This window comes from Brugia malayi (assembly GCF_000002995.4).
Source record: "Brugia malayi strain FR3 genome assembly, contig: Bm_v4_Chr3_scaffold_001, whole genome shotgun sequence".
In the NCBI taxonomy this organism is placed as follows: Eukaryota; Metazoa; Nematoda; class Chromadorea; order Rhabditida; family Onchocercidae; genus Brugia; species Brugia malayi.
The window spans coordinates 8010935-8034216 of NW_025062477.1; the positions used below are offsets into that span (position 1 = coordinate 8010935).

Below are 23282 nucleotides of genomic sequence, written 5' to 3' on the forward strand. Positions count from 1 at the left end.
TATTTTCTTGACGGATATGATCATCACTTTCCACAGTTATGCTTATCTTTATTGCGCATAAATTAATCCTTCTATATGAAAGATGACCGCTTGTAAAGATTTGTCAAAATACTTAGATTTAAAACTGGAGTACTAGCCCATGATTTAGGAAAAACAAAAACAAACGATAAGAAGGCCTCCTGAACTGAAAGATTCTTCTGGAATTTCTTAAAACCGATTTTGAAAAAAAATAAATATGTTGAAATACTTCTACTCAAAATTTTTCTTTATATCATTAGCATAATTTCAGCTTTTGATCGATTTGACATATTGTGTTAAGGACGGCATTATCTATTGTGAACGACATTACGCTGAACTTCATAAGCCGCGCTGTAATGCCTGTGATGAGGTAGGTATCTTTTGTTTATTCACCAATTTTAGGCCTTCAAAATTGTACTGATACTGATTTCAACAATTGGGATAAAAATTTTTGAAATCGAGGTCAATGAGTTAGCTTGTTCGTATGCACTTCTTCTTGGTTCGCACAACTGTTCGGAGAGTTCGGAATTTTAAAGTATTGGAAGAGAGGTGAAGATGCAGAGTTTATTTTGGATGACTGCAAGTTGTAAATTATAAAATCTATGATACTAGTCAATGTTTTCTGTTAATGAATATGCTTTTCTGTTGTTATAGAGGAATTTAAAGATTTTGATTGTTTAAATCTTTCATCTTTTTCTTAATTTCTTACTTTGCGTATTTCTATTTCTGACAATTTTTACATTTATAAAATTTTCTGATCTTTCTGACCTTTTATTCATGAAATATAAAAAAGATATAACAATGGGTAATATATGAGAAAGTTTTAGAAGAAAACATTATTTCAGTTCTAAACTTGGCCCTGCTTTCTTAACCATTCATTTTCGAGACTTGTTTATATCTCATAACGGATTTTAGTTGCCTAACTGATCAACTTCATGCCAAGAAATTTTCATGGAACTTCTTTTCTTGTGGTTAAATTTTTGAGTCGATTTTACTAAAAGGTTTGCTTGACTTCCGAAATTTCATTTAACATTAGTTTACAAAAATAAGTAAGTGAAGAAAACACCTTCTTTTAAGCTTATTTGAAGCCAGAGATATTTGTATAATTGGTTTTAGAATAGCACTCTTTGCAGTGAATTGATGTTAAGAATTGATTATAATTACAAATTCCAACATTTCTCTTTGTCATCAAACATTAGCGCTTAAGGATTGCTTCAGTTCCAATTGCGCTACCATATCATACGTCCAGATGTTCTGTTCTTCACATTCTTTCACGTGTTCTTCCTTGCTTTAAAACAGATAAGAAGGTCCTATTTAACTTCTGCAGTATAATTTAAGAGAATATGCTAAGCAGACAATAAAGTTAACTTTAGTTCAGAATCCAAGTAATTGCTGGTTTCGAGCAGGAAGCTGACAATGGAAGCAACTTAGCTGAGTGATGTGATTGGCTTAGGGTAGGACAGGGTAGGCCTGATTAGTTTTATTTACATCTAAAGCGCTGATATGCTGTTACATAACCATCTGTGTGGATAAATGCATGGATATAGTGATACATTTGCTTAAAACTATTGTCGAGAGTGAAATCATACTCTGTCTTCTCCTCGCATTATTTTATACTTCTTGTCCTCAATTTTGCTTTATTCTCTTCTTTCTTAAAGGTTTGCTATGATGGAATGCCTCTGTTATAATTGTCTAGTATTCTAGGCCATCAAGCACTTTGATTTTTCTCCTTGATTTATCTTTTACAGCAGTAACCCAAAAATTGGATTGGGCTGGCCTATTGCTTGGCAGACTTAACTAGGCGTCGTCTTTGTTTTCAACTTCTTTCTCAGTTTCTCTTCATCTCCTTGCTGTTATTAACCGTATTTATATTATCTCCAGTTATCCCTTAAACCATGATTAGATCTAGCCTGATTATTCCACCCAATTCCAATAAACAGCAGCAATCACCTGGATTCTCAGCATTAATATTTCATAGAAGCATTTGCAGCATTCATAAAATCTCATGAAGGGCAAAAAATTAATGCAGTTCAGTTTAAGATCTCTCATAACGAAATGAGGAAATCTTCTCTGTTCATTCTCTTGACTTCTTTTAGCTTTTTGTTTTTTCATTTCATAAAAATAGCGATTCACAAATCCCTAGCGATGCACTATTCCCTGCAAAGATCAAGTTTCTCCAAAATTACATGGGAATGGGTTGCAGATCACTGCAATAAAATAAGCCTATCGTGTTGATACTTTCTTATTACTTGATACCTTACGTCATCAATTATGAAAATACTTATCTCACTATGATGTCGTTACAATGGTCAATTTCAAACATTAGTTAAGCTGCTATACATTTTATTTATCAAATGAACTTATTAGAACATCTTTTTAACTTTAACAGGAAAAATAAAAAATCGTAAGGGATAAAATCGCAAGAAAATAATTAATTATGTGATAGCTTTACTGTGGTCTTATAAGCCTTCATCTCTCTCTCTCTCTCTATTATTTAGGTTATGCTTAATGATTGCTGCAATAAAAGGTTTAGACAAAATGCTCCAAATTTTATTATTCTTGATTTGTTGGCTAAGATTAAGAATGAAAAGTTATTATCGATCATCATCTTTGTATAGAAATTTCCTGATAAACATTTATTTTGTTACACTTCGAATTCCAACCTCAAAATTGGACCCGTTAATTCTTTATTCCACTGCCTAGTAAAATACAGAATTGTGAATACTTTAAATGATTCACGGAACTAATTTACATTTATATACCATGAGCTATTCTGTCTGTCACCAATCTTCGTAATGACAAGAAAAAATGAAACAGATCACTTTATCCTGAAGCATTCTGCGCTATATCACACTCTTCTTACAGCACTACCGTGTTGAATGATTTGTTCAGTTCATAAGTTATAAATTCACTTGTAAGATATTCCGAATGATCTTTTAGTTTGTGAGATGTGAGAATTTGTGAGATTCATAATTTTTGCTATGTTTATGTTTAAAGGGATTATTTTAAATTAGAGTTCTTGACTCTTAATCAAAGGCCTTATTCCTTGGTAATTCTGTTTTTTTTTTTTCTTTTTTTATTATATTTTTTTTTTCTTTAATTTCATTATATTTTTTTATATTTTGTATTTTAGAAAAGAGTTTTGATTTAGTTGTTTTTTTAGTGTTAAAAATTTTGGAATAGATATGGTTATGTCTTATTAAGTTTTATTTTGGTTTTGGTTGCATTAAAATAATATTATCTATTATTAGTTTATCAAGTATGTAATTTTTTGTTCACTGGTAGTTTTTTAATTGTTTTATAAGTGTTCCATCTAAAATATCTCAAGCCATTACCGCTTTTCTTCCAATTCTATATGAAGATTTCTGGAATAAACCAATAGTGAAAATTTAAACTGTATATCTTGTTCATAAGTAATAATTAAGAATCTAAATTGTGTTTTACTGAGATGCAAAGGAATGTGGTGAGACTCAGATTTTTTTTCATAGTTGCAGATTTTAATGATAAAATGCATTTGGAGATTTTATTGCAATCGGAAATGACTGATAATCAATGATTAATGATCGATCTTGAAAATTCTAAAAAATTGTAAATATTTAAGATAGGACGAAAATAAAATTAGGTATTGAAAATCAACACAATATATCAATAATTCTTGACAACACGGAAAGTAGAAATCGTTAAGTCGTATAAATTAACTGAAATCAAATTATATGTTCTTTTTTTCTGTAAATTTCTTCTTACAGAATTCAAAAAAAAAATTATATAAATGGAATAGGAATTTGATTCCTCTGTATAAAAGGTCTTAAAAAAGCAGTTTAATTGATGAACGATCAATTAGAAATGAAGTTAAATTATGTATTGTTGAATCTTAACAGACTGATCAGATCCTCTATAATTAGTGGTTAATTGGAAAGATAAGACACATAGATGCGTGTATATATATATATATATATATGTGTGTGTGTTAAAAGTGAAGTGAAATGAGAGATGAGAAGTGGACTGGAACTATGTTTGAAAATTGCCCACACAAAAATAAAAAGCCAAGAAGCAGGAAGAGAAACTGCTGCAGGATGCGATATCCTATCATCCATCCATCCATAAATTCTTCCTTTTCAATAGTACTGTTTTCGATGTGGGATGTGTCGATGTAACCAATTCATCTCTTTCTTTTCTTCCTATCTGTCAGAGTAAGCTAGCTGACTAGCTTAAAACGAGGCATTTGCTCTTTTACCATTATAATCTTATCATATCCATCCGGCGCATCCTTTTCCCTCTTTACCGGAAAATTCTTCTGAAACGAATCAGAATTGAAGTTTCTTGTGTAACAGCTAAATGCTCTTTTTCTTCTCCCTTAAGCTTCCTCTTTGAAATGATAAGCTGATTAATTTTTGATGAAATATCATTCTGGAATATTTGAATGAATGAATTATTGAATGCCATACTCAGCCGATACTTTTTTTTTTGCTCTTTCCATCACATTTTATGCAATCTCGAAAGTTAAAACTAATAGAATGAGGGATGGAAGAATGGAACGTATGGAGTGGACTGATGGTTGTTAACTTTCAGCATTACACATCTTCTAATGTGATTAAGGTGGAAATGTCTCGGCTGGAGCGGAACGGCGCACTACGAACATTTCCATCCAGCATAAAATGGATTCACTGTTGACGTTGTTGTGAATTCAATCTTATCACATATACTTTTTCTATTTTTTTTTCCATCCAAATAATTTTCACTCACTTCTGTCTATTATGCATTTTCTTTCTTACAATCTCAAACGCTGAAGAAATCACTTTTAAATAATTGCATATGATGTAATACTTGAAGACAAAAATTTGGATCAGTTACTTACTAAGACTATCTTAAGCTTTTTGATTTTTCCTTCACATTTGGTTAAAAAAAAATTTGGAGAAAAAGCAATCAGATTAAAAAAGTGACGGAGAGCAGATGCAAATTGCATTGTTAGCAAATCATGTACAGTGTGATCACAGAAATCATGGCTTGTTACGAACGATGCTTTACACTTGAATGAATATCTGTGACCTCATGGCTAATGAAGTGAATGCTAAAGTTGTTTTCTTATCTTTCTTTCGTCATCTAGCATTCTCTATGGCACTTAGCCAGAATTCCCCATTTATTATTTAGTGTTTTAAATCTGGGACTTTAAAGTACACAAAAATCTTATCAAATGCCAATTAATATCTCTACAGTTTCCAATACCTGTTCATACGTAGTACAATCTTCATAAATGGATTTATGAAGATTTTAATTCCACATAATTTAGTTAAATTTCTAAACTCAGTGAAATTATTTAAAAAGATTGGGTATAATACATGAAGACAAAAATCTGCAAATCAATTAATTATTAAGTTTTCTTCTCTTAAGCATGGATCATTAATCTATAATTATATGACAAATGAACTTGTTGTGAGTTTCAGACTTTGCTGCAAAGCAAGGGTTGAAATGGAAAAATGTGAAAGATATTTGTTTCTATAATATATATTTTCTCTGCTTGAATAATTTCGCATCATTTCTCATTTTTTTTTCAGGTCTTTTTTTTTTTGGATATTCTTTTTTCCTTATTTATGTAGTTTTTTTTTTTTTTGGTTGCAGAATTCATTTCGTTTTAAGGTTCTCAAGTTATCACCAAATTAGTTTGTTTCTTCTTGACACTTTTTTTTTCTTTTCAGTTTTTGATTTTTCTTCTATGTTTTTCTTCATTTATCATTTCAAATAATCCTTGCTCTACCAGTTGACATTTACTTCAACGAAGTGATTTTAGCGGGAGATCAGAGTCCAGAATTAACAGAAAACATTTGAATTTAGACTCTGATATAACTACTGCTGCATGACAATTGAGTGAGAAAGTCTCCAAATTGACAATTTCAAACTTTCTATCTAAAGTTGCAACTAAAAGTCAATTTTATTAGTAAATAAATGACCACAGATAAAATGTCACTTTTTCTTCCATTTCCTGCAATGAAATTCCAACTTTTATCCTATTTTTTATTTATAAAACGTATTACTTCTGACCAGTTGAGTGATGCAGTTTAGTTTGTATTCAGATTTTGAGGAGAAATTACTTTATTATCACAGTTTCAGGGAAATTAAGTCATTATCGCTATTTCCGAAACATTTCTCTTTCTAAGCCAAATTATTATGAGCCATTGAATTGAAAGCTCATGGAACTGATATGGTGTGCTATTAGATAAAGAAGAATGTAATATGGCTCATCTTCAAGTCAACCGTTCTCATGAAAAAAGTTTGCAAATTCTGTGTGGAATGAAGGCTGGGCATGCAACTGGTATGATATCTATCACTTATGAATGTAGCCACTGTCACTTCGTCTTGTTTTAATCATATTCCTGAAACACTGTTTGTTTTGATATCAACAATGCTGGGACCAGCTGTTCGCTTTGCAAAACTTCGCATTGCGCTCCTGACATTTGCTTCTATTAATTAACCCATGATTATCTACTAAGAGAGATAGAAAAGAGTCAAAAGGAGATAGAGGAACAGGGAAGGCAAATTGATCTGTCAGACGTTTTAGATTTTTCTGTTTAGTACAAAATTTAAACTATGCTTTAAGAGTTAATGTATTTAACCAAGGATTCTTATTGTAGTGCTACTCTCATTTTTTCCCAATTTCAATCTTTCTAAAAAAAGATGTCTTCTAGAAAAGATATTTTTCAATGATTTAAGAAAGTCAAGAAATGAACAACATTTGGCTCGAAGCGCTACTAAACACCTTTCATTCTTTTTTTTTCCATTTCATCTTTTTCGATTTTCATGTTCCACGTCCGCATACTGACCTATAAATAACTACTTCTTCGGATTCCAGGTAGGTGTTCCTGTTTTACTATTAAGTTTTTGTCTCAGTTGATAAGTGATATTTACATTATTATCCTGTATGCTGTGTTTTGTCTCAATAATTCATGCCACTGCTTTTGCATTTTCTCCTTCTTCTTCAGGGCTATAAATTATCTCTTTCTGTGAATTTTTCCTTAAGGTAATTTAAGTTCGAAATGAGCTAGCAAATGTCTCACTCTACTCACTATAAAATTGCAATTTTGACGAGGAATTGAAATGTCTAGCTTGACTATTATTTCTCTTGTCTCTCTTTTTTGAAATGAGCCTAGAACTGATCGTTATCAATGTGTGATATAGCATTCACTCTAATATCCGCTATAGAAGATGATATAACAGAGCTAACCCTGTCTTGAATTTTGAGGTATCTAGATTTTAAATCATTTTCAAAAACGTATGATGGGATTAATGCTACACGTAGCTTGGATTGAGGAGTGTTTTTCAAAAAATGCAATAATTTCAGAGTAATTAACCTTTTATGCCACTCATAAACATTTTTTTTGATTCATTACACCAGAATCCTTGTTCATCTGAGATTGGAGCAATTTGTTTTTTTTTTTTTTTTTTTTAATTTAGATCAAATGTTTTCTGCAACATTAATTCCTTCATTTAATATTTGGAAAAGCGGTTTAATTATTGAAATGTATAAAGTTTAAGTTGCAGTTAACAGCAAATGGATTAAATCTAGTAAATTGATAGAGCTTTTGATAAAATAGTTCACTTCTTTGTCATTTGTTGTCATATCTTACGACTCTTATAACGGTTTTTTTGAGATTATGTAAATTATTTTTTCTTTTAAAAGGATGTTAATTTCACCATATATCAATTGGACTGAAGAAATTACTCTTTGACCCTAAACTTATTGCTATTTAGATGTGAAGCAGTAAATTCGAGATTGTAAGCAGCTGTCCTTTTTCTGGTTCTATGTTATAATCCCAAAAAAGCTTCCTCAGAGAAAACTTTTTTCAAATTTTTTCTTGATTCAGATATTTTTTTCCGCCACGGATAAAATTACTTAGAATATCTAAATATTTTGTTTAACTTTATATTTTATTTTTAATTTTATATCTTGATCTTATGTTTTGGAAGTTAAACGAACCATTTACCTAGCCTTTTCTTCCTTTTGCTGAGTAGTTATATTAACATTTAATTATATTAGTTAAAATTAATTAAGCTTCTTGTTATGACTAAAATTTCAGCTAAGAATCTCTTAAATTAAATACATTCCCTTATCATTTCGGTATGTCAGGATCTAACAACTTAATCCTGTTTACGGATCTTCTTAAGTTTCAAACTTTGAGATTTTGGAATTACCAAAAGCATATGCAATCTTTATGATATCGATACTCACTTATGTTGGTCAAAATAAAATTTTTCGGTAATCTATTCAATTAGTTTACCGTGCGAAAAATATGTTGCAGTTAATATTTGCCGGTGAATATACAAAGGCTATGAATAAGGACTGGCATAGTGATCATTTTTGCTGCTGGCAATGTGATAATACTCTCACCGGTCAACGGTACATTCTCCGAGACGAGCATCCGTATTGCATCAAGTGCTATGAAGACATTTTTGCCAATACCTGTGACGAATGCGCCAAAGCAATTGGTATCGATTCTAAGGTAATTCGATATTTTATACTGATGATTTGTTCAATGGCACAGAGAGCTCTGTCATTGTCGTGGCTGATTCAGAAGCTCACAGATCATAAGTATTGGTGATAATGATAAAATTTAGGATCTATCATACAGAGACAAACATTGGCACGAGGATTGTTTCTTATGCAATATGTGCAAAATCTCACTTGTTGATAAGCCATTTGGCAGTAAAAATGATCGAATTTTCTGTTCCAATTGTTATGACCAAGCATTTGCAACACGCTGTGATGGTTGTGGTGAAATATTTCGTGCCGGTATATCTTCATGTTCATCTTTTCAACAACAATCATACTTTTGTTGGGTTTCTACTGATAACTTAGTAGTAAATAGTAGCAGTCAGTAATAATAGTACGACAAAAGTAACTTAGCACTCATTGCAAACTGATGGAATATTATGATAAGATTGCTGTAGTTTGTCAAGTAGTGCCAGTGGGTGGTGATGATATGATACTGTCTTCTAAACATGATCATTTCACTCTTGCAGGAATGAAAAAAATGGAATATAAAGGTAAGCAATGGCATGATAAATGTTTTTGTTGTGCATTATGCAAAACACCAATCGGTACTAAAAGTTTCATACCTAAAAACGATGAAGTTTATTGTGCATCTTGCTATGAAGAAAAATTCGCAACAAGGTGTTGTAAATGTAAAAAGGTATGCAAGTCCTTTCCTTCCTTTTACCATTCATTAACCTCCTCAAACTGTAATCATTAAATTAATTAGCAAAAGCAATGCTTGCATAAATTTACATAAATAGAAATAATTTGAAGTATTTAAGAATAGAAAATTTTCCTGCTCTCCCACTGGTAAATAATTATATTTCAGTGATAGCGAAGTCCTTATTATGTGAATAACGGCAAATGAGCACTTTAACTTTAGGTAATAAGCACTGGTGGTGTAACATACAAAAATGAGCCATGGCATCGAGAATGTTTCTGCTGTACAAATTGTAATACGTCCTTAGCTGGTCAAAGATTCACGTCAAAAGACGAGAAACCATACTGTGCTAATTGTTACGGTGAATTATTCGCCAAGCGGTGCAATGCTTGCGTTAAACCAATTACAGGTGTTCTTTCTATTATTTTCAATTTTATCTCTATATATAATTATCCACGTATACCAAAGCCTTACTCATTACTTAACTTACTTATCTATGTGAGCCTACAGCCACTTTTCTTATCAAAATCTATTGCTTCAGCTACTTTTTTTTTTTTTTTTTTTTCATCTATATGCAATTCCCACAAGTAAGATTTTGGTCTCAAAACCTAAAGGACCCTGTTTACTTTAACACACTGACACTTTTTTTTTTCTTGAGGATAAATGAAAAGCACATAGGAAGAAATAATGACAAAGGAAGGAAGAATAATAATCGAAACAGAAATACTCCATATTGAACTTTTAGGAATTGGAGGTGCCAAATTTATTTCATTCGAAGATCGACATTGGCATAACGATTGTTTTATCTGCGCCCAGTGTTCGGCATCACTAGTTGGAAAAGGCTTTATAACAGATGCTGCCGACATTCTTTGTCCGGAATGTGCTAAAGCCAGATTGATGGCTGCTAATTCATGACTGATGCTAATCGATACATTGTTCTTTGATTACAGTAATAAACTACATTTGTACACTACAGTCGTTTTTGATCTCCATTTTTTTCAAATCTAAATTCTTCAGATCAGATCAAAAGTCGTGCAATGATTGATTTGAGTTGCTGTTTAGAAAGACTAAAAATTACTGAATGACGAAGAAACTGGTATTCGGATAGAATGCAGACGGCTTAGAGTTTGCAAGGTGCATGATCTACAGAAGGCAGGGTCATCCAAACATTACCACCTCCACAAAATGGGACTTATAACTTCTCGAGTTTGATTAACTTCTTTATTTCTTTAAAGTTTTAAAAGAATTTGGAGATTAATTTGGAGAGCTTAAAAACTGTTGAGAGTAATGACTATAATTGTAAAATCTGTTTTTAGAAATGTTAAAGGATGAATTTCTCGGTTTTTAAACATCGGAAGATGTGAGTTTACTTATTTAAAAATCTCATTCTAGAATACATGATCCTAAAATGTTATTATTTTGAAGTGTTATGATTCTTAAACGGTACTTTCCTTTGAATGCTTTTTTTGTGACAGACTTAATTTACTTGTTAGGGATTATATGCCGTGTAGAAGGAACTCTGGCATTTCAAATGTATATAAATTACGATTGGTAGATCAGGTTCTTTGCATTCTGTAGCTTTAAGCATCGACGATTATACATTTCTTAATTATTCGGAAGCTTCGTGGGTCTCCTAGCTTCTTGCAGGCATATAATCTGATTGACAGACTATGTCCTTCAATAACTACCAGATTTTACAACATATCTTGAATATTTTAAGAACCAATCTGACGAGAATGCCTAAAATTTTAAGAACCAATCTGACGAGAATGCCTAAAATTTGGAACTTCTTTTAAAGAATCTGCCTCGACTTTGAGGTTGTGATACATTGTTGCTTACTTTTTTGTGTAGCTTCAATTCATGTATGCATGAAACATGATTGTGCTGAGCTGTATTTTTAATTCTTTAAAAGTTAATACCCGTATAGATAAACTAGTCAAAAAGTGGGTAGCTTCATCACGTGTCAATCTGATCATCGATTTTCTGCATCCTCTAGCAACATTCACTACATCAAATTTTGTCATTGAAAATAACAGAACCTAATACTGAAAAAACAAAAGCACAAAAAAATCGGGAAAAATTGATCAAGACTCATAATTTAACATGTCTTCTAAATTCAACCGAAAAGTGAGCATGGCCGTCGTCTTCCAGACAAAAGAGAAATTTCAATAATTTTACAGACCTAAGTGTTATACTTGCTAGTCTTTTTAAGACTATTTAAGATTTAAAAAGGGTGACACTTAATCCTCTTTAAGCATAATTTTGTTCAAACAATTCCTAAAAAAAAAAAAAGAAAAAAGTATTGTTAGAAGAATCACCCGTAACTTCAACACTCAGTGCAGGAAAAGCAAGATATGCCCTTTATATATAAACAAAAGGAATAAACTGTTGCCATAATCCTCCCACTAAATTTCATTTATGAATTAAACAAATCGACAACCGTTTAATAAAAACAAACCATCAATGCTTGACTCACCAAAACAGCACATGTCAAAAAGCGAGAAAGACCGTCATAATTAATCATGCGCATGGGTCGTAGATCGATCATCGAATTGGTCACCAGTAATTTCTTTCTGTTTTCTTATTAATTTCTTCTTTTCTTCCTTTAGGGATTCCTCTAATTTGGATTTCCTTTCACTTACAGCTTTCATGCGACAGATGATTCGTCGTTCATTTTTTATTTGCATCTTCTTTTTCAACTTCCTGAACATTGACGGAAATTACGGAAATTTGTTAGCACCTTAACAATGACCAATAGTGATTTAGACTCAGTAAGTTCCTGCTTTAATCTATCTACCTCAAATAAATAGAATGACTTCATAACAGAAACTATTTTTATGCTCACTGCATAATGAAATAGAATTAACAACTTTTTTTTCGGCAGTTCTTTTCTTAACTGAATCAGTTCCTTAGGAGATTTGACGATGTAGGAATGATAAAGAACTTCGCCCTCATCGACACCTTCTTCGATTTTCGTTAATTGTAATGTCAGACGAGGACCAAGCTCATAAAGTCTGGAAGCAGTTAATTTAAAATCGATGTGCACATATTTCAATATTAGATAAACCAAAGGCTCCTGTAAGGGTGAAAAAAAAAAAAATGAATAGAATATTAAATAATGGAAAACTAATTACCTTATGCTTGTTTTTTGTCCCTCCAAGCATCCTCGTGTTGTTAGATGTTGCGGTAATTTGACCTCTTTCTGTTCAAACTCATATTCACTTTCGCTCATCTGACCTGGGCTAAAAAGAACAACTCGTAATACCAGAATTTCATCTACATCTTTGAAAAATTTTCCGGTAAATTCTTTAGATTCCAAATAAAAATTTCCCTCACAAAACATACTTTGTAAAGTAGTCTTCGATATCCTTATATTTCGATAAGTCCGGAATCTTGCTTTGAATTAGCTTTTTAGTCGGTTTGCTTAGTCCTGCAGGAACTGCCTTGATCGCGCTAAAAAAATTTGAGAAGGCAAAATACTTGAGAAAATGGGCTGATTATAGGAACGAAGCATACTAATGTCGCAGTTGGAGAGTATCATCGCCAACATTGTAATTGATCAGCATACAACGTCGAATAGTAGACAAATCCACCTAAAAAAAAAAAAAATATAGATTTTAAACACTCGGTCTGCGCAAGAGCAAGAACCTACACTATCATTTATATGTAACTTTAAAACTTTATTTAACGATAGAATCATTAAATGATATTCTCTCAAAGCACCTTTCAGCTAATTCATATAAAGGGAGTTCGTTGCTCTTAAAGATTTTAACTACCTTAAGAAATTCATAGAAAATTAAAACAGAACGGACCGTATCAACATTTACTGTAGGGAACATGTTCTGGAATAAAGACTGTACAAGTCGTAAATGTTGACCGCAATTTGAGTTGAAACCACTCATCACAACAAGTGGAGCCGTAGTGAATAATCGTTGAAAATACATTTTGCGTTTTGATGCCGAAATAATATGCCTTGCTAATGTATATTCTTTCACTGCAATAGTGTTCTTTCATTATAAGTCTAAAACGACTAAAAACGATATGGTGGAAAGGATATGAAATGCTAATTGCAATCATTAGATTTTGAAAAATTTAGAATTTGTCTTTGACTATAATTTCCAATAATTTTAGCTAACAAAAATTAAAATGTATGAATAAAATGTATGTTCATGCTGTTGTATGCAAAACCTTACACTTATACTGATATTCATTCAAATTCAGAAACAAAAAATTTTCCAAAGGTAGTTGATGGTTCTACAACAGTGCGCTTTACAATAAAGAACAATAGTAGTTGAATAAACACTGTTCAAAATACTATTTTCTAGAAAAAAATCATAAAAAGGCACTCAATTTTACCTCGAAAGGTCAATGTTGGTCCCTGACAAGATCGAATAATTCTTAGCGTTATCCAATTTTCCCCACGAGTTAACACAAGCAAATGCGTAACGCCAAGAACTGCACCGTTTACGATGAAATCTTTTAGATTGTTTCGTTTCATAACCTTAAATGTAGGAAACAATAGGAATAAAACTTCTTGAAGCTAAGACTAGAAACTCAACTTTTTGCTTTCTATTAAATGAGCAAAGAAATCTTCCTATTCTGTTATCTTAAAACTCCAATCGGCTCTTTTTCAGGTTATAAGCTACCTTCAAGTAACGTAACAGCTTGATCCCTCTGAAGAGTCAAAATATTAGAGAAGGTACCTTCTTTTCTAAATGGTAATCACCCTCGCTGCTATTTTTATGGCGTAAAATACGTTTTTTATAATCGATTTCAAAAAAGAATTTGTCTTTGCCAAAAAACTTTCTTATATAAAAATCCTATTTAATTCTACCTAATAAATCGAAAAGTAATTTTATTCAATAAATTGAAAAGAAATATGCTTACTTTAAGCTTCGACGCAGTAAAAGGTTCCATGATAATACGCACATCCTGTTCCAGAGAACGCACAAACTGTCCAACTTTTCCCCTATGAATGACCATTGAATGAGGTTCTTTCAACAACTTCCGTTCTGTTTCTTCCCTTGATTTCCGATTCATTTCCTCATGCTTTTCAAAGTCAGTAATACTCTGCAAATTCAAATGAATCGAGAAATTTTGTATCGAGTGACCTAAACTTGTCTACAAATGCATTTGCTGAATGTTCTCTCAAACAGAATACAGAACATTTTAGATGTGAAACAAATGAAAACAACTTGGTTCTGTGTTTTATATCATTATAAACAAGCATATATCAAGATATCCAAAAGACTAGAGATTTAATATGGAAGAAATGAAGTTAATATGCTGACCTGCTGACATCTTGTAGTTTTATGTACAGAGTTCATGCCAGAAAACCCTATTAATGTAATAAAATATTCCAACACACAAGATGATTTTATCAGCTCTCACCAAATACAATAATGGCAGAATACTTGTAAAAGGCAAAAAAGTTGGAAGTATGCGTAAAAGTGACCAACAACACATAGAGAACTAAACTTACATAGCTTTTCCTTGCTTTTCTTGAAAATGGACGTTTCTTTTTGCTGTACTGACCAGCACTACCACTTTGCTTTCTCTTCATTGCTTCCAGTCCTTCAATACAAACATTCTCTTATATAAAGTATAAAAAGTGCCAGCACACCCAGTCCAACAGCTCAACTACTCGTCAACCTCGGACACCACATGTGCTACCACATCTCCCAGAACACACCCAATTATAAACCTGAGGTGCTGCGTTTTCCTGTAGATATTTCACGGCCAGCCAGAATTATACTTAAACATTTCATTCACGATATGTGAAATTGATAATTGGTCTGGAATGCTCCCATAATTTGCAGGTATTTGTCACTTCTAAGAGCAAAGGAGAAGACTCAGGTAAGGAGTAGGTTTTGGATTGTCACGAAGTGGGTACTTTCTTTATTACTTGCGTTTCCCAACTTAGTGCTTGAAATATAAACTTGAAGATTGGGTATAAAACTACCTCAAACAGAGTGGAACCTCTTATTCTACCTGGGTAATTTTTACAGGGAAGGGGGTAATAATACGGAGGATGGGTGGGTGTGCTATAGAGCCAATATATTACTCGGAAATTGTGAAAAGCCACATTTTAGTGTTTTATTATTTTGAAATCGTTCTATTTAAACATTTTAACAAGGATAACCCGACTATCTGGATTAATCACTTTGACGTTTCTGTTTGAGAGGTTTTGGAATGCCGCCTGCAAGAATTTCAACATACTTTTTTGAGCTGTTATTTTTCATTTCAGGTTCAACTATGCAAATGGCTACCAATGCTGAGGTGTTTTTTAATTTAAGACAAGCGTTTGCAAAGATTACATGCCCAATTCGATCGAAATCAAGCAAGGCAATAGGACCAACAAGTCCGATGGCACCAGCTGAGAAGGGGACCAGGCCAAAGGTTATTTCCATCGAGCGTGATAAATTATAGGTTGTCTAGTGTAACAGTTTATTTCGGTATTTCAAGGCCATTATTTTCAGGGGATCTGGGGAATAATAGGCTCACCATGGCAAGATCCTTTGCCAAAAGGCGAAATGGCTGTAACTCGTTTGGATGATTTAAATAATATGATTCATCGGTGCTCGCTTTGGCCAATGACTTTTGGATTGGCATGCTGTGCTGTTGAAATGATGCATTTTGCTGCTCCGCGATATGATATGGATCGTTTTGGTGTCGTTTTTCGTGCATCTCCTAGACAGGTTCGCTATTTCATATTATGCATGGTTATTCATTTGTGTAGCTAAATGATTTGCAGAAATAACATGTAGGTTTCAAGCAAGCATACTGTTATGGCTTTTAAAAATGCAGTTGCATTCTTAAACAGTCCCTTTTTCAGTCAGATGTTATGATAGTCGCTGGCACAGTAACTAATAAAATGGCTCCGGCAGTTCGACGCGTTTATGACCAGATGCCTGAGCCAAAATGGGTAATCAGTATGGGCTCATGTGCAAATGGTGGTGGTTATTATCACTATTCATATTCAGTGTTGAAAGGTGTCGATCGAATTATTCCTGTGGATATCTATGTTCCTGGATGTCCGCCATCAGCAGAGGCATTGTTGTACGGCGTGCTACAATTGCAAAAGAAAATTAAGCGGAAACGAGAGAGTTTAATGTGGCACAGAAGATAGTTTTTATGTGCCAGGCTTCCTGGATCTTTTCTTCTATCTTTTCTAGCAATTGAAAGCTTTTTTTGCAGAAGTTTGTAGTTAAATTTAGTGATTGTATATTAACGTTAAGTGGATCTTTTCTTTGATCTATGGATTATTCTTTCTTCTTTGTTATGGATTTTCTCCATAATGGATTATCCTGATAATTCTTAACTATATTGCTTTTTTGTTTTTTTTTGTTGCATGTAGTCATGCTCGCACGTAAAAATTTGCAACTTTTAAATGGTCCTATTACTTATATCTATATTTGTACGTGTTATTTTAGGCGTTATCAAGTTGATAACTAGGAAGAATGACATCCCTTCAACTTTTATAAAAATTGTTTATGACATTTGTTTTGGTTTTGTGATAAGGCTGTAAATAAAACATTAGCAGAAAGTGTTTATTTAATAAGAAGGAAAGGTCATTGACCTGTCGACTTGAATGTCCGCGATAACTGTATTCCATCTGAATTCCTATAAAGGCAAGGATGTTAGGATGTTGCGGAGATAGTAAATACTCCGTGACGTTTATGTCTCCTCAGCCGATATGGTCGTTTTTTCGCTTTTATTTTCCTTTCTTGTGGGATTTCTGGGTAATTTTCGGATATTGCATGGTGGTTGTATTCTAGATGTACTATATATGTATTGCGAAACGGAATGCATTGGTAGTATTTTTTTATATTTATCTGTCGATTCTTTCTTTTCTGTGAGGTCTTCCAGTATTAATTTTTTAGTGAAAAAGACTGGTGCAAGAGCTAATTAGAATTTCACAGAATCTCCTGTATTCGTTGACTTTCACTGCTATGATGTTTAGTCCCCTTATATCTTTTCTCTTTAAAAGTCCTTTACTTATGAATGAAACTTATTGAGTAATTTCCTAATTGCGATTGGTTTCGGCGCATTACATTGTCCTTATTATGGGCTGTTAGAATAATGCGGCTGGTTAGAATTAAAATAAAGTACACTTAATCAGTTGCTTCTCGCTTTTCTTAAAGAGATTTTGAAGTTCTTTGAGGAGATAAAGTGAGGTATTCATATCCATCTCTAAGTGTTCAAGATTCCGAACAGTAATATTTTAGTAACTATATTAATAACTATTTGTGATGGTTATATATTTTGGTATAAACAAGCACGATGAATTTCTAAAGTACGCTACATTAAAGTAGCGATGTATGAAACTAACAAATATGTGCATATTCTGCAATGGGAATATTGCTTGTAACTGTCGATTAATTTTTATTGCGAAAACTGTTCCCTGTTTTATTTTTTCGCACATAATACGCTATCAACTTGATTACAATCCTTGTCATTTAACCTCATCACTTAAATGGCGAATGAACTTAATTGGGAAATCAGGCCTAAAGTGTATGTACGAAGCGAATAATTCCACTTATATGAAATGACTGCAGGAAGTTCAATTAATTAATGAACTAGTGAAAGAGGTAAGGTAGGACGCATTGTTTCGTGGATTGTGAAAAGCGTTTTTGATGTTTTTTCCAGCTGAAGAATTTTGTCGTCAGCATTCAATGGATTATGGCTGCAGCCAATAGAGCTGAACTCGAAGCACTGGAAGTAAGTTTGATACACTTTTTGCCATCTTTATTTTTATTCGAAAAGGAACAAAACCAACTTCGGGACGTGTGCATAGATGAAATGGTATGGTTTGCTAGCAGGCATGATGTATACATGTTAAATGATCTGCTACCTACTTTGACCAGCAAAAGAGCCATCATTAAAAAGGCTGAAAATTAGTGATGAACAGGATGTAAAAGGATGGATAGATATCCATCTTTTATAGCCTACTGAATGTTGTCTTTTTTGAATTTAGAGGAAGAATTCTATTAAGAAAATATTGGGAATTTTTTTTTTCTCATCACAAGAGTATATTTCGCTGCAACATGTTGTGGGCGACGAAGATATGTCAGATAAAGAGAAAAGCAAAGTTTGGAATAAGAAGAGATAAAATGACCTTTTCACCAACTACGTGTAGCGATGTTTGTTTTCGTCTCTCTGTTCGAACTGTTGCATATTATCTGTTGTATGTTGGGGATGGTATCTAGAGATCATGATCAATATATAATCTTTATCTTTTTCTTTTGTTAAGACTAGATGATGAGATTCTCACCTCACATAAGTAGTTCATTGTTAAGTTATTTCCGAAATGCTAATGCTAAGAAATGCTGATCTCAAAGATTTAAGCAAAATACAAAATTGAAAAATTAAACATCACCACTAGGGAAACATTACGAGGTTGTCTTAGATCCTTATACGTCTCCTATGCCCAGCTTCGGTATTGCCATCATCGTGGTTAAGTTTCACTGGTCGCAGAGTCATTGTGATCCCAGTGTCGGCCTTTATGTGCAACAGCACAACATTAATGGTCTACGTCCAGTGGATATGTTCCCTGAATCCTGACTAGTTTGTTTCCTTAACCTTACTTTAATTATAATTAAATCAGCTGTTTCTGGTCTCAGCAAAATTTTACCAAGTTCTGATTAAGATATAAAAAGTAGTGAAGACCGATGATATATATATATAATTTATATAATTTGAGTAAGTAATGTTAATTAGATGAACTAGAAACGTATTGAGATTTGGATATTAAAACCGTCACTAATTTAGATGGTAGAGAAATTACAGTTTCCAAAGAATATCGGGAATTATATTATAGATTTGTAAGGCAGGATTTTCAATAATGTTTTGATTAATAGATTTGTTAAAAACATTAGTCGTATTCCTATAATTCATTACCATTCACATTTTTAGTCAAAAACATCTGTATTACTACTCCTAATTTTAAGCTAATAACTGTAAATTGTTTTAGGATCATAGAATTCATTATTCTTACGAATGTACCGTGAAAACTTGGTTTTTTTGGTAACTCCGCTTTTGCATTAGAAACAGTTTTATTTTGTAGGCATCATTACAACAATTCCGTGTGAACGAGCTTCATATTCTGCTGTCGTCATTCAAGTGTCCGAAATTAGGAAAAAAAACAGAACTTGTACAACGGTGAGTTTTTTCGTCATAATTTTTCCTAACGTCATAGAAAATCTGGTAATTATTTTAGAGCTTGCATTATTGACGGAGACTAATCATTCATCATTTTAAGAGTTCATTAGATCTTCATTTTGGTGGCGAAGAACTGCGATAAGAATGCATTATTTGATGAAATACATTTCAGGTGCATTAATTTGCTACAAAACGCTCGTAATCAAGCTGCAGTAGTACAGAAGATTCGCGAAATTAGTTCCAGTCGACGTTATAGTGCGTCAAGTGCACCTTCGGTACCCATATATAATCATATGGATGGTAACGGTGTCATGAACGGTTACAATCCTGTAATGACATTATCATCAGCACTGATGCAACAACAGTATATCAGTGCTCATAATCCATTTTCATCACAAATGGTTCAGACTAGAAGTCTGAACATTGCTGATTTACCATTTTATGATAAAGTTCGTCTCATGTTTTAACTTCTTAATTGGGATTTTCCCAGATTTTCCTCAGTTTAGCACTTACATGATTTTTCCGTTATTATATTTAAAACAGCTGTTTTCTGCAGCAACAAACTTTACTTGAACTTTCTGAATTACCGGCAAATATATCGGGTATTCGGTCTACGTCTCGTTTTGCAATTACATTTGCTATCCCACCGAACATTATGCCACAAATTGCTTACAGGTTAGTTTAATCATTATTTCATAATTGAAGAAAAAAAAAGATTTATTAGATCCCTCTTTTCTTTTTATTACGTTGGCGCTGTGCTTTAATTACATATTCCAGAAATGAATCTATCGTCTTACCCCGTACTGAGCTACAACTACGATTTTTTTTGTTGGATCATTCCGCTGAACAACACGATGATTTCCCACCCAACTGCAATGCAAAGATAGACGATGTTCCGGTCACTCTCCCGGTAAATGTGAAATCTTAGTTATTCAGCTGCCTTTTTTTTTTAAGGGACTCTCATAAATCTGAATATTTTTACAAGAGTGATAAGTTGCATAATTGGTTCTCATCCATTTTAGTGTTTGACACAGTTAAAGTATGCATTTAGCTTCATAAATTTGGCTTTTTTCTGCAGAATATTATTCCAACGAATAAACCATATGCGGAACCAAAAAGGCCGAGTCGTCCGGTGAACATAACCCCTTACTGTCAACCACCACGCGATGCAATGCGGCCGCATCGATTGGTGATAGAGTGGTCTGCAGATGAACGTTCTTGGGCAGTCGGTATTTATGTCGTGAAAAGACTTACCTCCGAGATATTGCTGTGAGATTTCTGCTTTACTATTTTCATTTTGGATATATCAGACTTTCGAAAGCCAACACTTGATCGTCTAAATGTAAATGATTTTTAATTTTTCTCACTATTTAGAAAATATAATTTGAGAGAAGGAGAATAAGGAAGCAGAAGATTTATAATTTTTTTCATTTTCAGTCAACGTCTACTGGCTAATCTATCTACTCATCGTGATGCTGAAGAAACAAGACGTATGATTAGAAATCGTTTGTCTAGCGACGATGATGCAATACAAATGGAAACGTTGAGAATATCTTTATTGTGCCCTGTGAGTATATTTTTTCTGTTAACAACTACATTTGATCAAGATGATCTTGGCATGATTATAATCGCTAATTATAATGTTTTTCTGATTTCATCAGGAAAACATCTGTTTCTTTTAAATTTTTATGAATCTTTTTTTTACTGTCCATCAACTACAGCTACGTTATCCACATTATACTGTCTATCAAAAAAGCAATGGGTCTTTCTATGGATTTTTTACAGCTTGGAAAAACGCGAATGCTAATACCGGTTAAGGCATATGATTGTACACACTTACAGTGTTTCGATTTATCAAATTTTTTGAAGATGAATGAAAAACGACCAACTTGGAAGTGTGCCGTTTGTAATAATGGTGCACCTTACAAAAAATTAATTATTGATGAGTATGCTATTTTTTTATCAGATTATACATATTAGATTCGACGACCGAAAATGTTTTTTTTTTTTTTCTGATTCGATCAGTTCTTATTGAACTGCTTAAATATCCTATTTGAGCGCATTTAGATAATAGGAAAAAGATATTAATTGTACCGAACTTACTTTATTTACTTCTTTCGGCATTTATTCTAATTTTTATAAGGATTTTTAATGCTTGGATTGGAATTTGTACAGATTTCAGCTATTTTGAAAGAGTTCTGAAAGATACAACTTCGAGCATCACAGAAGTTGAATTGTTGCATGATGGTAGTTGGCGCCCAATTGATGAGGAGGATAAATCTGTTTCGGATAACGAGGAAGATATAAACCCTTCGAACAATTCGAAAAGTCATCCTGAAAATGCTAAGAGCAATGTACTACACAATAGTAACCGAATAAGTGCAGTTGTAGATGATGATGTCATAATTCTAGACAGTGACGATGATGAGGAGGTTCAATGCTTTTTTCAGTTCTTGACATTGGAAGCCTTTCTTCTAACATTTGTTGCTAACATTATTACAGCTCCTAACATTATTGAGCCCTTTTAGTGTTAGTTTTGATTTTCCTTTCCTGGTATATGGTGTTCCTGTCGAGATGGAGTTCGCTTTCTTCATTTTTCTTATTCATTATACATTTTGCTTATTCATTATACACTTTGCTTATACATTTTGCTTATTATTAGGCAGTGATGGGTTTGACTAGATAAAACAACTTTTCAAATTTTTAGATTCTACAACAACTGCCATCGCAAAGTTCTATGAGCAGAACTCAAGGGCGGAACGTCATCACTCCTTCGGTTGTATGCATCGATCTTGATGACAGTGATCCAGTGGACTTATCACCGCACACATGTCAGACATCTTCCATACCCTCCCCACCGTTATCGTTCAGCAGTAATACATTAGTGGCCGCGTCCACATCCTCGGCATCAGCAGCTGGCACAGCAGCAGCAGTAGTTGGAGGTTCTACTCAGGTGAGTGCGACTCGTTCTATCATGCGCCGCCTACAGCGACAGCAATCGCGGCATCCGAATCAGTCGATGCCATATTTTACAAATCCTGCGATATCATTGGTACCACCACCACCTGATACTGTAGTAACAGGTACTAGTAATGCCGATTACTTCCATTCTTTCGAACAATCGTATCCTTATTATCAACAAGACTTTACTACCCGTTTAATTGTTGAAGAACTACGACAGTTTATGGCAAATATCCAGCAGTCAACAAATACACCCAATTTTCCTGGATACTCATCGTAGTTGATTTAATAACTTATGTGGATTGATTGAATCTGTTTCGACCTCTTGTAAATTCACTTGGAATTTTGCTTGCAGAATATTTCGTCCACAATTTACCTCTGGAAGGAACAGCTTCAACCTATATGATTACCATTTCTTTTCTACTTTAATGTTTGAGTATGTCTCTAGGAATCTTTAGCTCATCTGAGCTAACTCTTCAAATACAGTCTTTTTTGTTTTCATAATCATGCGCTATAGTTATATAATTTTGTATGCTTATAAGGGAATACTTTTTATAATGTAATTTCAATGAAGTGAATGTATGATACTTTTATCCTTTTCATTCCCTTCACTGTAATAAGATGAATCAGAAAGGAGACTTGATTTAAGAGTTAAGCAAATTGTTCTTGTTGCTACTGGTAGCTCCATGCGAACAATATTTTTGGAAGTAGGTATTATTTATGTGGAGGTCTAGCATTCATTATAATTTATGGAAATATTTTTATGATTTTGGTTGAACTATTTCATGGAACTTACTTAAGCAGACAAGTTTAACGTAAAAGCTGATGTTAGTCTGTACGAATACTAGTCACATTCAGAATTTAGAGATTTATTTCATAAAGAATTCATTTCATCATCTATCTAATGTGGATATTCTTTTGTACATATAGAGAGCCGCAGAGAAGAAAAATGAAATG

The 23282-nt window shown here is 33.0% G+C and overlaps 4 protein-coding genes across 10 annotated transcripts in view; 3 read left to right on the forward strand and 1 right to left on the reverse strand.

Moving 5' to 3' along the window:
* Positions 1–10118, forward strand: part of Bma-lim-9 (Uncharacterized protein) — a gene marked incomplete at both ends in the record, with an annotated part of 30059 nt that extends 19941 nt beyond the window's left edge. For 4 of the 6 annotated variants that reach the window (XM_043080384.1, XM_043080385.1, XM_043080386.1 and 1 more), the window contains 6 exons: positions 290–388; positions 8310–8510; positions 8626–8800; positions 9031–9200; positions 9426–9612; positions 9949–10118. In XM_043080384.1, coding sequence (XP_042936318.1) covers positions 290–388; positions 8310–8510; positions 8626–8800; positions 9031–9200; positions 9426–9612; positions 9949–10118 — 1002 coding nt within the window. Of the gene's footprint in view, positions 1–289; positions 389–8300; positions 8511–8625; positions 8801–9030; positions 9201–9425; positions 9613–9948 lie in introns of those variants that run through there. The other 2 variants (XM_001901155.2, XM_043080388.1) reach the window with 2 other exon arrangements.
* A 1601-nt stretch (positions 10119–11719) lies between these two features.
* On the reverse strand, positions 11720–14766 carry Bm4965 (Uncharacterized protein; the record flags this gene model as incomplete). The annotated part of the gene is made up of 9 exons (XM_043080389.1): positions 11720–11906; positions 12074–12217; positions 12338–12445; positions 12549–12656; positions 12720–12796; positions 13016–13197; positions 13560–13704; positions 14091–14273; positions 14686–14766. The coding sequence occupies 9 exons, from the start codon at positions 14764–14766 to the stop codon at positions 11720–11722; spliced, it is 1215 nt and encodes a 404-aa protein (XP_042936323.1).
* A 692-nt stretch (positions 14767–15458) lies between these two features.
* Bma-nduf-7 (Uncharacterized protein) lies at positions 15459–16332 on the forward strand (the record flags this gene model as incomplete). Its single annotated transcript, XM_001901157.2, has 3 exons — positions 15459–15602; positions 15683–15901; positions 16039–16332. 3 exons carry the CDS (start codon positions 15459–15461, stop codon positions 16330–16332), a joined length of 657 nt encoding a protein of 218 aa, XP_001901192.2.
* Positions 16333–17885: 1553 nt separating this feature from the next.
* Positions 17886–22605, forward strand: Bma-gei-17 (Uncharacterized protein; the record flags this gene model as incomplete). 2 transcript variants are annotated; one of them, XM_043080390.1, is made up of 10 exons in its annotated part: positions 17886–17924; positions 19270–19364; positions 19537–19813; positions 19921–20039; positions 20142–20274; positions 20443–20633; positions 20802–20931; positions 21150–21310; positions 21547–21796; positions 22072–22605. In XM_043080390.1, the coding sequence occupies 10 exons, from the start codon at positions 17886–17888 to the stop codon at positions 22603–22605; spliced, it is 1929 nt and encodes a 642-aa protein (XP_042936324.1). The 2 variants fall into 2 exon arrangements, with proteins under 2 accessions (XP_042936324.1, XP_001901193.2); XM_001901158.2 differs by lacking the exons at positions 17886–17924; positions 19270–19364; positions 19537–19813 and having other exon boundaries at positions 20020–20039.
* Between the last annotated feature and the right edge of the window lie 677 nt (positions 22606–23282).